This window comes from Drosophila grimshawi, unplaced genomic scaffold (assembly GCF_018153295.1).
Source record: "Drosophila grimshawi isolate 15287-2541.00 unplaced genomic scaffold, ASM1815329v1 contig_1369, whole genome shotgun sequence".
NCBI classification, from domain to species: Eukaryota; Metazoa; Arthropoda; class Insecta; order Diptera; family Drosophilidae; genus Drosophila; species Drosophila grimshawi.
In genome coordinates, this window is record NW_025062891.1 from 7,016,154 (window position 1) to 7,031,661 (window position 15,508).

At 41.5% G+C, this 15,508-nt stretch overlaps 2 protein-coding genes across 2 annotated transcripts; both read right to left on the reverse strand.

Annotated features, from left to right (window-relative positions):
• Positions 1-18: 18 nt before the first annotated feature.
• LOC6559424 (putative inorganic phosphate cotransporter) lies at positions 19-2,546 on the reverse strand. Its single transcript, XM_001987703.3, has 3 exons — positions 2,271-2,546; positions 481-1,724; positions 19-423 (listed from the first exon to the last, which is right to left on the reverse strand). The coding sequence occupies exons 1-3, from the start codon at positions 2,329-2,331 to the stop codon at positions 214-216; spliced, it is 1,515 nt and encodes a 504-aa protein (XP_001987739.1). The 5' UTR covers positions 2,332-2,546; the 3' UTR covers positions 19-213.
• A 154-nt stretch (positions 2,547-2,700) lies between these two features.
• On the reverse strand, positions 2,701-9,347 carry LOC6559425 (putative inorganic phosphate cotransporter). Its single transcript, XM_001987704.3, has 4 exons — positions 8,815-9,347; positions 4,880-5,031; positions 3,718-4,794; positions 2,701-3,539 (listed from the first exon to the last, which is right to left on the reverse strand). The coding sequence occupies exons 1-4, from the start codon at positions 8,855-8,857 to the stop codon at positions 3,339-3,341; spliced, it is 1,473 nt and encodes a 490-aa protein (XP_001987740.1). The 5' UTR covers positions 8,858-9,347; the 3' UTR covers positions 2,701-3,338.
• Between the last annotated feature and the right edge of the window lie 6,161 nt (positions 9,348-15,508).

The window sequence follows — 15,508 nt, forward strand, 5'->3', positions numbered from 1 at the left end:
TAGACAAGTCGTTCTCCGTTTCTCGATAAGCACATAAAAAGCGTTTCATATTTATTCAATAAGTGTATAATAATTTGTCGTGTATAATTAGTAATTGTAATAGTTTCTATATTGTAGTATAACATAAAATAGCGACGATCAATTCCATATAATACCCAACAATAAGGTACATCAGTTTCATGCGCTCACTCCAAATATGGTAAATTCGATTATTTAGGAATCAATTAGAGGCGCCCGTTCAGCTTCCTCATCCCCATCCACATCCACATGCCCAGTCGCATCCCTAGGCGTGCGCTCTTGCTGTGCACCCGGGCTATTCCAGGACTGTACATTGAAGCGTCCAAAGACGATGAATACCAAGTTGCCGAAAAAGTAGGCAAACGAGGTGATGTAGAAAACAATGCGCCACTGCGAAGGATTTGTCTGCAAGGCAACAAAAGGATTAGTTGCGTCAACTACCAATTGATGTGGCCAACTTACCTCATCCCTGACTATCAGTCCAACGATCAACGGCGCTAAAATACTCATCACATTCGCTGCACAGTTTGTGATGCCCATCAAAGTGCCAGCGAAATTGGGTGACAGGTCGATGTGATTCACATGGAAGCCCAAATAGCAAGCGGAATTGGTTGCCACCGCCAAGCAGAGCAGTACAATTGCCAGCCTCACGTTGCCCGCTCCTTTTGTGATGAAACCCAGCCCAAGCAGTGCCAACATGGGCAGCCACATGCCTAGCGAGTTGAAGAGCTTGCGCGAAAAACCTAGGGACATTGTACTGCCGCGTCGCTTCAGCACATCCGACAACCAGATGAAGCCGCAGGTGAGTATGATCATGACAAAGTACGGCAACGCCGAGAGCGGTCCATTGTTCTTGATGTCCATGCCCAGCACGTTCTTCATAAACGTCGGAATCTGAGTGAGCAGCGTCCAGAATCCCCAGTTGTTGGCACAGTGGGCCACAAGCAAGGATAGGAATGGTAGCGAAGTTAAAATGCTCAACCAAGGAGTGCGTAGGTTCTGACGTGGTTCAAACTCCTCACGACCCGCATCCGAAGCGCGTCGCAGCTGGCCCGAGGTCTCAATGTATCGTCGTTCATTGGGCGTAATTGTAGCATGCTGTGCTGGCGTGCTGGCGCAGAAATATAACCAGATCAGGGCCCACAGGATGCCCGCACCGCCGGATATGTAAAATATGCTCGGCCAGCCCAGCGATGAGGACGCAATATATCCACTCACGGAGAGCATGACCACGGTGCCAAACTGTGAGCCCGAATAGCAATAGCCGACAAGGCGTCCGCGCTCATCGGCCGGCGCCCATTTCGAGAGGAATGTATGTGTAGAGGGAAAGATGACGCCCTGGCAGAGACCCTGAATGGCGCGCAGCAGTATAACCATTTTCCAGCCACCATTGAGCGCAAAGTAGGGCGTCAGCAGTGCCAATAAGGAGCAAAAGGACACTCCAAAGAAGAGCATATATTTCGCTCCGAATATGGACGATAGATAGCCACCTGGCACCTGTGTCACCACATAGCCCCAAAAGAAGCTGCTCAGCAGATACGACTTGATGCTCTCATCCCAATCGAATTCGGGAAAATCCGGATTTGTCGCATTCTTGTCCGTCATGGCCACAATGGCCACCGACAAATTGACGCGCATTCCATAAGCCACAGCAAGGCCAAAGAATACTAAAATACATTGCAGATGACGCACTCCGAAACGTGGTCCTGCAAAAATGAACACGAATTATAATTATATTTATTTGATTGTTTCCGTTATGATCTGTATTAGTTAAATAATGTGTTGAGGAAACTTTTAAAAAATAGTACTAATTTGGAGGCCTTTTAGCTTGACTTTTGAAGTGATGAACACTTCTCTATTCTCTATTCTACCAATATTTAGTATAACTTCAACTGTGAGTTTAAAGCAATAATTTGTAGACTGTTACTCTAAAACTGTGAGGAAATAAAGACTTATATTGATATTTAAAGATACTTAGTTAGAATGCAAAAACTCGAGCTTAAATAAAATTTGGTAGAGCCCTATGCAGTAATTTTAAAATTGTGTCCGTTAGAACAAACCCTAGAAAGGTTAGCCCAGATAGACATTGTATCCGGGAATTATCATGACTTAAACATCGTAAAACTACCTCAAAGGTAAACACGAGTATATTTTACACGTCTCAATTCTCTAGTCAACAGCCCTAAAATACTTCCAAGCATTACACGAATATGATAACAAAATGCATGACTGCAGCAAAGGTTATCGCTCACCTGTGTTGCCAATGCTGTCATAGCCTGTGCGACTGCAGCACTCAAAACAGCGAAGAACCATTGTTGTGGGCGTCTCCTTTGAATTATTGCCGTTGCTTTGTTGTGTATGCAATGGCGTCGCTTGCGATTCTATGCATTTCGCGCAACTGATAATGCGATGCTGTTAACAAACAAGAATTTAAATGCGTGGCTGCGACGCTGCTTACGTTGCGTTTTGCTTTTGTGGGTTTTTGTTATTACATTGTTCTGGTTAGTAAACAGCTGGTTTGGCCCTGCCGTATGAATGAGATAGACGCAGCTATCGCTACAAACTATCGGGAAGCAAACACAGCGGGACAAATAGTGTGACTGTGTTTGCTTACCGATAGTCGCGTCTATCGATTGGCACGTTATCAAATTCAAAAAGTACTCGAAGCAAAAAGACTAACGATTTTGTTGATTTGATTTGTACACAAATCTGCAGCCTGGTTCAATTGCCGACTTTATATATTTATACGTATATGTATGTCTTCTTTTCTGCCTTTTTTAGTTCATTTCTTTTCTCTTTCGTACATCACAAGTTGGTTGTTTGTTTATTACTAATTTAACTAATTAACTAATGAATAATAACTATGATAGTTAAGGTATAGTTTCAATTTAAAACATAACAATTAATAGAGCGGCGTAATTATTTACTTATGCTATTTACATTGTCAACTAAATTTTTATACTTATGCTTTTTTTTCGTTTTGTTTTATGCTTTTTTTTTAGTTTTCCTTTGTTTACATTACCATTTGTATGTATATTGTTTTATGTACATTGTAGGAAAATACTGCAAATAATAATTTATGCTGCCTATAAACTAAACAATTATCATATGTTGTTATTAATATCGCTAATGGAAGCACGCGATCGTCATTATGGCAATTTCCGCTCTTGTCCCTTATACCAACTAATTTACAGCTATTGTCTTACAAATGTAGTACTTAATTAAAGAAAACAACAGCAAGGACAACCTCATGTAAAACTATTGTTATCCATATTTAGTCAACTTAGCATGAGGATGTCTTAAGTTGACCGCTGTTCTGCTTAAGATTTGGCAATTATCTTTTGGCCATTCTGCTGGTCTGGAGCCAAGGGCACACCCGCCTCCACGCTCTCCTCATCGACAGGCTCTGGCGAGTCCCACCACTGAACGTCGGTGCGTCCAAACACCACAAACAGCAGATTTCCAATGAAATAGAAGAAGGCCGCCAAGAAAAATACCGTACGCCATTCGTTGACATTTTTCTGCAAAATCAAATCGAATAAATAAATTAGTTAAAATTATTTTCAAATAACTAATTAGCAAGAGGATATATGCAGATATAAAAAGTGAGCAGGTTTAACTATATCAAAAGCCCTACAGTTCTTTAAGTATGATTCCTGTGCTGCATATACGCAGAATTCTGATAGATGGTCCACTTACCGGATCTTTGACGATATGACCCACAGCGAGTGGTGCTAGGGCACTCATGACATTCGCCGCAGCATTCGTAAGGCCCATCATTGTGCCCGCATAGTTGGGCGACAGATCGATGTGGTTGACCTGAAAGCCCAGATAGGTGGCTGCACTAATGCCCACAGTCAGCGTAAGCAGCGCCACAGCCAAGTGCTCATTCTCTCGGGGCACATAGCCCAAGGCAATCAGGGAGAGCATGGGAATCCAGTGGCCGACGGAGTTGAAGAACTTTCGATTGAAGGAGAGCGACAGAGATTTCTGATTCTGCAACACCTTGGACAGCCAGACGAAGAAGAAGCTGAGTATCATCATGACAGCGTAGGGCAGTGAGGAGAGCAGCGCACTGGACTCGATATTAAATTCATAGATGTTTCTCATATAGCTGGGAATTTGTGTGAGCAGCGTCCAGAAGCCCCACATGTGCGTGCAGTGAACGATAAGCAGCGACAGAAACGGCATCGAAGTAAAGATGCTGCCCCACGGAGTTGGAGCCATTTTGCGTGCATCCTGCATTTTGCCCACCGAGCGTGTCTCCTCAATGTACTTGAGCTCCTCCCGCGTAATGCTGCGATGCGTTTCCGGCGTGCTCGAGGCAAAGCGCCACCAGAAGAGCACCCAGAGGAAGCCACAGGCGCCGCCACAATAAAAGATGCCGGGCCAGCTAGTAAACGAGTGCGCAATATAACCACTTGTGGCCAGCGTTACGATCGTACCAAACTGAGAGCCCGAATAGCAAATGGTGCTCATCATGCCCCTCTCATTGGCCGGAGCCCACTTGGACAACAGCGAATGCGTGGCCGGATGCACTGCGCCCTGTGTTAAGCCCGCCAGGAAGCGCACCGCCCCAAGCCCCTGCCAGCCGCCCACCTTCAAGGAAAGCGGAGAGAGAAGTGTTAGAATTGCGCAGGCGGTGAGTCCCATCATCAGCAACGTCTTGGCACCATAGCGCTGAGCAATATAGCCGCCAGGGATCTGGGTCACAATATAGCCAAAGAAGAAGCTGCTCTGCATATAGGATTTCTCAGACTCCGTAAAGTTATAATTCTGCGAGGAAGGAAGGAAGGAAGAAAAAAAGACACGTCTTAAGCACAACTTCGCCTCAGTCTCTGCCATTGCTGAGAACACCTACCCCCTCGATGACATCCTCATCCAGTCCAGTTTGGTTTGACCGCTCTGACATGGCCACCAGGGCGACGGTGAGATTGACGCGCCACGCATACGCCAGGGATAGGCAGAAGAAGCACAGGATGCATTGCACATGCCGCACGCCAATGATTTTGTCTGCAACACAAGCATAAATACAATAAATACTAAGGCAAATGGGTAGGGCTAATAATATTTAATATTTGGACAAAAAAAAAACATTTAAACAAGAACTGCCAGAAATAAGAGGAGTCATCATTATTTTTTTTTAAAATTATTTTTAACTTTTAGCCAATTGATGAAATATATAGTTTTTTGTGCACTATGATTGCTGTATGTGTTTTTTTTTATAATCAATCACCAATCAATCAATTTTATTATTCTTGCTTGCAAAAATATGAACTGAACAAATTGGCAAATTAGCATGACTGTCGAAATCCAATCGTAAAAATGTTCAAAATATTCAAATTCTTCCACCCTCTTGTTTCTTTGCATTCTCTTTCGATATTCGCAATTCAAAATTGGTTGTTGAGAATTGCAAGTAAGCAGTTGGAAATTTGTTGGCTGCTCTGCTGCTCTCCGGGGCGCAACTTGAGAAATTTGTGGCGCTTTTATCAATGCCAAGACACATGCATTCCTTCTCTCACTCTCTCTGTCTCACTCTCTCGCTCTCAATATCTTTCAATCTCTCTCTCTCTCTCTCTCTCTCTCGTTCTTGCTCCACCTTTGTAAGTCTCTTTGGCTTGCTTGTATGTGGGGCGCGTTTATTTATAAAACACTGTGTCAAAATCTTGTTGTGGCTGCTCACACACACACTCGCACACGCACACACACACACACACACACGCACACACGCTCGCACTACACACATACATATGCAACGCCCACTCGTGAATGTAAATTACTCGTGAGACCTGCGCGCCTCAATGAAGTGCAACACATCAGCCGACGGTGCTGTACCCATAGCGAAAACCAGCTATCAGCTACCAGCTACCAGCTCAGCTACCAGCTAAAAGCCACACGCGACCGCCTCCTCGCATCGCATCGCATCGCATAGCATCGGCCGCCCTCCTTCCGCTCGCCCTACCTGAAAGCGCATTGCTCGCCGCTCGTTCGACCCAAAGCAGCCGCACGTGACGATCTCTCTTGGAGGCAGCCAGCCGATAGCCATGTGCAGATGTCAGTTTATTGGCCACCGAACACAGCTGTTGGCTTAATGAAACGGGGAATTTTTTTCGCTTACTCTGATACCAAAGCGAAGAGAGTATATTGCTTTTGCCAATGATCAGTCTTCAAACTTGAAATATTTACTTATATGAAACCTGAAAATATCTCAATGCTTAAATCGATGAAATTCACTTTCAGTTTTATAGCTAAGAAAGCCACTTTGAAAGTTGTGTTCCTGATGCCGAAAAAATCTGAAAATACTTTATCAATAACATTTTAAGAGCCACTAAAAATCAATAAACGATAAAACAGTGTATGAGGTAGTCGTCAATGTGCGAACTCGTTTTAATTTTAGTTATGTGGCTCGAGCTCAATTTCGATTTTATTTTTAGACTCGCACTTGCCATAAATGGGCTTAGACTTAGTTCTTGTTGCAGCTGTTTTCAGTAAATGTTGCACAACAACAACACCATTTTGCAACCTTGCAACGCGGCCTTACAAGGTAATTGCGTCTATTGAACTGCCCCATGGCGTTTTCTCAAAAGCCCAACAGCCATTGCCAGCAGTCGAAGTGTTTATTAATAATTATTAATTCGACTCAATAATTAACAATTATTGAGCCAAAAATACAATGACGCGACTCGACGACTCGACGATGCTTGAACTTTGAGACTTTACCAATTTGCTCACTCTTTCCCCCCTCGCTCACTCTTTGTATCTGCTTCAGACTGGGTCTTTCTCGGTTTATTGAGCTGAATCACTAAATGGAATTTTGAAACTCTTTATACATATTTTTTGTCTTTCACATGTGACACGTTTTTTGATTTATTTGCGCAATGATTGTATTTCCTTCCCTCCCCGACTTGCCTTGCTTCTTGGACCCGCTTTGTATGCGAGGTGTAGCCGAAACAATTTATGATCCACATACTGTTGACTTGCTCGTGATTTTTTAGTCACCTATCTTGTGTCTATTTAAAAGTTAATTTACACACTCTTAAGAGAGAGAGAGATAGAGAGGAAGAGAGTGAGGGAGGGAGGGAGAGGTGGAAGGTGTTGTACAGCAAAGCAAAATGAGCAAATTAATTATCTGTGCTGCTTTATAAATGAAAGTGCAACAAATTTCCAATCAATAAAACATTTATGTGCTGCTATGGAAGTTGATATTTGATTGATTGTCAATCTGAGGTTCTACAGTGCTCCCATGGAAAGAAGTATACTTAGTATACATATGAGGTATATATGTGGAGTATTAATTCTGCTGCAGCTCATGGTCATGCGATAATTGGGTGGCGATCGAAGGACTTGGCGTATAACACACTAACAAATCAACAAACCTCCGAGTGCTGATAACCGATAACGGCACCAATAATAACTGTACGGTCGGTCATAACGAGCACGATAAATTGGAACAATAACAACACGAAATCTTTTTGTATATATGTTCGTTCACATAGTCAACCTACATACTAAGTTTTTGCTTTTGTTTTTGCTTTTATTTTATTTTATTTTTTTGTTATATAGTATGTCAGTCTATCAGATTAGATAATTACTACGACGACTCACCGATGCAGCAGGGCCTTCTAAACATATACGTGCTGGACCTGCGTGTAAAACCCCATGAGACCCGCTTATAACAGTATTTACCAAGTCGCAATATTTTAAAATATTAACTAAACAAGAGCTGTACATTTTATTGGCATATTTGTTTTTACTGTTCATAGATTCTGTCTAGAAGTCTTAAGGTCAGATTTGATCACGCTCTTTCGCATGCTATCTCCCTCTCTCATAAGATAAGCTTCGTTACAGCCGCGCCATTTCAACAGAGTTTAATCATTTGGTTTTTCTTTACACAATATCTTTAGTTGCTAATTTGAATTTTCAGTTTCATTGGCACTCGCTTGTGTATAGTGTAAGAAAAAAAAGCAGCAGAGAAAAAGCTGAATACTGCGTCTGGTTCCGTTGCCTGACGGCCCCCACTAAACCGCCCCTTGCGTCAGCCAAACACTTTTTTATTTTGTTTATTTTTATCATTTTCGTTGAGCGTGCTAAAAATTTATTTGTCAGCCAAAATCGTATAAAATTGAATTTATTTCGTTTCTTGTTCTTTTTTTTTTTGTGTGTTAACTTGAAGAGTTCGGGTTGCGGCGAAGAGTTGCAATTGCAGTTGAGAAATATTTTTGGATGAGCTGCAGTGGAGGTCGTCGTTTTAAATGCAAGCACATACAAAATAATATATATATATATATATACATATTGTATGTATGTATGTATATATGAATGATTTGCTGCTAACGTTCGTAAATCACAAAATTCTTGAAGCTTTCAGCCATATTTCAAACTATTGCAAACTTCAAATGCAATTAACGTTCGCTTCATTTGCTTTATATGGCATTTGTAGATGCATTAATCGAACTGTAGATACAAAAGTTGAATTAATGTACATTAGACACATGTACATATATGCAAAAAGCCGCAGCTTTGAAGGCTCCACTTGGTTGTTGCAGCGGGGGGGTTGATGGCTGTTGGGGTTGCAGCTGTTTCCGGCAACAAGCAAAATTCTGTTTTATTTATTTATTTATTTGTTTTTTTGTTACTGGCAATTGAAAATTGCACTCGGCGCGAGACTTATATAAACACAGCAAGACACGTTCACGTTTGGGCAAATAGTAGAGCAGAGCGATAAGCGCTCTATAAAGAATTTTATTTAAAATTAAAATTAACCTTTAATTTAATTTTTTTTTTCTTGCTACTTACCATACCATTTCCCAGTTTTCACCATATTCAAAGTGGTGGTCATGTGTGCGTCGCGGGTTTTCTTTGATCCACAATTAGAGATCTCTCTGTCTCTGTCTCTTTCTCTCTCTCTCTCTCTCTCTCTCTCTCTCTCTCTCTCTCTCTCTCTCTTACTCTCGCGGAGTTACTAGCAGTGGAAATTTTAGTTTTCTTCGATTCGATTTTTATACAACGTGTTGCGACATTTAGCTGGAGCACATGTTCACAACGCGACACGGAGACGAAAAAAAACTATGTTGGGCTTCAGCTGCAGATCTACTCAAGTTGTATTGACGTATTTAAATTTCGCTTTATCGGATACGGATGTGAGATTTTTATATATTTTTTGTTTCTGTTATTTGCGAGCACGCGTTTTGTTTTTAGCTACAAGTGATACAGTGAGTTACTGCAGAATGCTCAGACTCGGCTACCGCTACAGATACAGATACTTTGGCCACTAGAGCGTATTACGCGTATTTTTGGGTTTTGGTTTGTTCTAGCGAGCGACTGCGACTGCTTGAAATACTTGGCGCGGCGATTCTTTTATAAATATGATCGCTCGCTCGGCCCGCTCGTGTTGTGGACGTCGCGACGTCGAGAGAGTTCGCTGCTGCTGCTGCTGAGCCGCCGTCGCAGTCACAGTCGCAGTCGCAGTCAAAGTATCTGTCACTCTGTTGCTGTTGCTGTTGCTATTGCTGTTGTTGTTGCTGTTGTCGCACACACATGTGTATCGCGTGAATTCCATTTCCATTTAGTTGTTGCTGTTTGCTATCAGTAAAACCCGAACATGCTGCCAGGCACTTAATCGTATATGTGGGCATACGCTTGCATGTGTGTGTCTGTGTGTGTGTGTGTTGACTGCTCTCTCTCTCTCTCTCTCTCTCTCTCTCTTTCTCTCTGACTCTTTCTCTGTCGGCTCTCGTATTTGCCGGCCAATATGTAAACAACAGCAACACACCGACAACAACGAGTTATCAGTCCTGCACTCTTCCTCTACCCCACCCTTGCCCTCTCATTCGCTCTCCCACTCCTTGTCTCTCTCTCTCTCTCTCTCTCTCTCTCTCTCTCTCTCCATCTGTCTTTTAGGTTTTTCTGCGTAATGGGTTTTTGTTATTCGTATAAATTTGTAAGAATCGAAAATTAGTCACATTCCATTTCCAGTTGCTTTTGTTGCAGCCAACATATCCAGCTGGTATCCGTCAGATACGAAATAATGTATGTAGTACAACTTTCCACTTGCCTCATTTGCATATGATCGGCCCTAAGTATTCACTCTCTGCTGATAAGCCTTAAGCCGCCATCGAGGTCAAGATTCAAGCGCTGCTGATTAACTACACACACTAACTATAATATAGAATCTATTTTAAGTACCCCTCGCATTTCTCTCCCTCCATTAAAAAAAAAAAATAAAACACAACTTATTGTTTATGACATAGCACAGACTTTGACAACATTCTGACGCTTTGACAGCATGCAATGTAATATAATCGTAGCATTTGATCGCGATAATTTTTGGATTACACAATCATGACACACAAATTTGGCTCTGATGAATGCCCTCTCATCGTCCTAGTGACATCAATTAAAAGAACCCTATTGATATTGACAGATCTCTTCAACAAATTAGCTCAATAAGAAGCAAAAATTCAGGTCTTCAGTTATCAATTATAAGCAATTGTTTCAACAAATTATGTATGCTTATCAACTGAGACTTTCATTTTCGAGCGAAAACAAACAGCTCTTATCTGGCAAAATTCAAAATTCTGATGCCACCAAAGACAGCACTGAAGAGCTTACGTTTTATTATTTAGTTAGCTAAGCATTAAACATTTTTTAATGGGGTGTTGGAGGGATGCAGACAGGGATTTTTAGCTGATAAGCGTTGGCCAAAAAAGGTGACACGTTTTTTCGGCACGTTCGCTATGATTGGAGGCAGCTTTATCAGTTAATATGCCTTTAAATACGAGTGGATTTTCGAAAGATTTTAGTGGCACTTAATTGGGTTATAATTACAGCAACGGGCAAAACCAGTTACCCGTAATCCATAAAAAAAAACACGCTTATCGCTGGAAGTATTCTGTAAGGAATAAACTGTCGGTTGAAATGGGACACGCTTCGTATTATTTTGAAAGCAAGACAGCTAAAAATAGTCGTAAATATATCACATGCTTCATTTCGAAGTGAGCTGAATTTAGTAAGGTACTTCAATCTGTCATTTGTAGCTTGTGACTGCATAATAATAATCAATCTAATCATGCGATCTTATCGCCCACAGCGACCACCAGCGCCCCCCAAATTGATGAATCTGTGCACTGCACTATCAATGGCTCTTATCAAAAAGCGCTCAGTTCGACATTTGACAGATGGTAAACCACATATAGAAATCGACGAATCGGTTGACGTCAAGAGTGAATGTGGGCAGCCAACACGGCTGGAACGGGTTGCACAGATTCGCTATGGGATTCAAGTCGCGGGGCAATGGGCAATTAAAATGCAGCTTGTTCGCCAATGTCAAGCAAATATGGTAATTTAGCTCTTTATACTAAAGAATAGATGCAATCCTCCAGGTGCAGATATCTATATAGACACACAGATAGACAGTCAAATAGCAGTGGAATTTTACAGCGATGCCAATTGAAATGTGATAATGAAATACAACATTTACAAAACACACACCAATTCACTTACTTAGGGCAAATAGCGCATACGCCGTGTGTAACAAATTGTCTAGCTAAACAAGGTTCAAAATAAAAAAAAAACCTTCTTCACTAATCTAGCAGGCTTGTCTAGAAACTACCCTGCAACGAGTGACACTAAGAATAATCGATGCTTAAATGTTTAGTATGGCATTGAAATTTGAATTATTGCTCTTTAAGTTTCTTAGATCAGCATACTAGTCTAGCGTAGTAAGCTCAAAGTTTCTAAGAAATATGTATGCTTAAGTGATTACAGCTCCTTCGTAGCACTCAAATATGAATTATTGCTCTTTTATTCTCTTAAATTCGGGCATGTGTCGCACATGTCAAGATACTTAGTTCTGTCTCTTACTTACGTTTTATAATACCCATTTTATCTTGGAATTGTCATAAGAATTGTCAACTGACTCAACGACATTGAATATTTCCATACCCATTGTGTTTTTCCATACCCCCGAAATTCCGCAGGTGCTAAAAAGGGCCACAAGAGTCTCAAAATGGGTTGTTTCAAAACTTGAAGGGAACTGTGTCACCTTGTGCCAGTCAAATGTCTTGAGATAATTGTTTGGACAATGCCTTAAGGGCTTATTTCCACAGCTTTTGCTGATTAGAGCCACAAATATTTATGTATCGTTTTACTTAAATTCCTATTGCATATATTTGCCAATCCAATAGATGTGTGTCATCTATCAGGCTCAATTGAATTGTATGCAATCGATTGATAAAGCTCAATTGAGACGAATTAGCAACGATCATGAAAACTTTTTGTACAATACATCTAATATTTATGGCCATCAGGTGTTAATCTGACCACAAAAGTTGCGACACGGCCAATTAGTGAGCCAGTCCATTGATGAACACTCGGCGTTGTTTGACTTCTGTCTCGGGGCATCAATTGTTGCCCTCCACAGCTGGCAGCTTGTCAAAGACGCACATTTATTTTGACTTGCCGCAATGCAATTGAATAAATAGAAAATCATTTTAATTACAAATGCACACGCTTCACCCCTTACCCCCCACCACACTCGACACCCTCGCCATTCTCCTACATTTGCCATTGCTCAGGTTCCCCTTGTCGTTGGCCTCCTCTGAGCAACATTTTAGGCAGTGGCTGTGGCAGCGTAGGCGTTTCACTGTTGTGGTACAACTCACGCGGCACGTAGTTGCTTAAAATAGATCTTTTCATTTTCACTACTCGTGCAGACACATGATTTTTCACATTTCAAATACACTTACGGTGGGCATCTAAATATTTCATGCAATACACAAGTGAAATGGCTTTCTTCTTAATGGCTCATTATAATTAATAAGCAGTCATCTTCAAGAACAGATCAGAATTTGAAATAATACTCCTAATATAGCATTATTTAATATACAAGACACCATAAAATTAGAAATCAAATCTGATAATGAACAAAGCATAATACGATTATGAGGTAATCTATGCTTTATAAATATGTGCTCTTCCATGAAATGACTGATCTACATTTTGAGGCGGATTTTAGGGGAGTAGATTACGAATTAATCTCAAATAATTTAAAAAGTACAAAGTACGCGTGTGCCTTAACAACAAACTTTTGAAAATTCCGAACTTTTAAGAATATTTAATTTAAGTTGAAGGTCCTAAAAGCCATTTTCATCACTATAGCCATGGTGACATTCTATAATTCCAGAATTAGCTACAAATCAAAGTTAGTGGAGAGTATATATGCTTCGACTAATTGCAGCCATTTCGGATTGTCTGGTCCAATTTTGTTTTTCCTCTAAAAATGTGCCAAGATGTGTTCCCAGCGCTATCGGCTAAGCATAGAACATACGAGTTGGGCAGAGAAGAGTGCTAAAAAAGAAACTCAAACACACATTCAAAAGTAAGATAATTACTCGTGATCTTGGCTAAGCGTTAATGTTAGTTCCGCCACCCTTATGCGAACCGAGCACAACTTTGTGCACTGGCATTAAACGGCGGAAACTTAGTCACTCGACAAATGCTGTGATTAGCTTTCGCTTCTGCAGTCTTATCTCAGGCCCTTATCTACAATCCCTCTTTCCATGATTATAATCAGCAGTTCGGCGAACGTACATCTTATCATTGCGACTGCGCTTTGATCTGCAAATACCAATGGAGGTAGGTTATTTTTTCTTTCGGGGGCACTGCGACAGCCACGACTCTGATTTATCACTGTGACATCATGCGACACGGCACCAAACTGAAAGCGCTAATTATACAGTTGTAAAAACTTATTTGCATTGTTTATTTGTTCAATTTGCACTCGTGCTCAGAACTTCTACCACTGTCTATGCACAACAAGTTTTCTAACTAAGTTTCGTCACAACAGAACTTAATTCATTAAAATTATAAGCACACATCATGACAAGGCACATTGTGATACACAAAAAAAAAAGAAGAAAATCAGAGCCCTGCGAGTATAGTTACATGGGCCTGTTAGTATTTCTGATTTGTTGTGAAATGCCTAGGTATTATTAAAAAAATGATAATAATATACTAAATATTAATTAAGTTTTCTGATGTTGTTAAAAACAACGAATTGAGAAAAATAGCATTGAATATTTGCAAACTTTTTTGCGATAACCTTAGCGACAAAGCGAGGAACAGAGAGAGAAAGAGAGAGAGAGAGCGCATTGCAGGAATAACATGCAGGAGAGAGGAAAAGAGTAAAAGCGATCGATAGTCAAAGTCAAAAGCGCCAACGCTTTGCCGGCAGCTTTGGCGCCGCGATGTGTTAATTTGTTTGCCATTTTAATGCACATATATTTGCAACACATACACAAGCACACTCACTCACTCACTTATGCATCGACATTCAATACACACCCACAGCTGTGGCGCACCCACTCTCTCGCTCTCTTTAATTACTGTCTCTCTCTCTCTCTCTGTGAGTGTTCTTCTGCGCTCTCTAGCACTCGCTCTCTGCCTGATCTTTGATCACGTTTCTCACACGTTCGGCTCGGCACGCAGCCGACGACTTGCACGTTCACGTGATACGCAAGTGTACAAAAACCAATCGGCTCTCAGTTGACGCTCATCGCTGAAAACGATAATTTCTCCCCATCACCCGCACTCCCCGCACCAAACACGTTGCGGCCCAGAGCGCACGAGAGCTCTGTGTGTGTGTGTTTGTGTGTGTGTGTGTGTTGTAGTTGCTTTTTGCTGTATTTGCTCGCATGGCAAAATGATTTGCAAAATTCGATTTTGGTATGGAGTACAACGCCTTTGGAATGACGTAAACATAGAGACTGCAACTCAAACTGAGAGATCCGAAGAGACAAAGGCGAGAGAGTGAGAGACTGAGAATAAGAGAGAGATGTGTAAAGAGGGGTGCCCCTGTCCATTTACGATTTCACCACTGACGTTGGTGCTCATAAACCTTGATTCATGCCGAGTTGGCAGACAATAAAGTATGTACTTCAGATTCAGATAACGTTCCATTTAGGCCCATTGTGAAGACCCCTCGCTCCCTCGCCAACCTCTTTGCAGCAGCTAGCGACTGAAAATATTTATATATGCATTTATATATTCTATGGCAGCTAGTCGAATTATGTGCTGTTTCTGGTTCTGGAGGTGATGGTGGTGGTGCTGATGGTGGTGGCGCCCGGGGCGTCAGCTGATATGACAAGTGTGTTATTATTTGCACTGTGGAGTTGATAACATCGCGCTGTACGTCGCCACGCACCGCGCCCGACGCCTCGCAGGAAATCGTATAAATAACTGCTTTAAAATTCGTATTTAATGGATTTCATTATCTTTTAATTTCGGTATTTTTGTTTCTGGCTGCTCCAACAAAGGCGAGCCTCACGCTATCTGCCCCCGGTCCAGGGGCAGGCGGGAAGACTTTGCCGTTTGTCATTTTAACTTTTGTACACGTGCCACTCACTACAAGCGGAATGGAAAGAGCCCAACTGCAAACCAGTTGTGAAATTCTTGCGAATCCTTTGCAACACTCTAAGCCTTCTTTATTTAT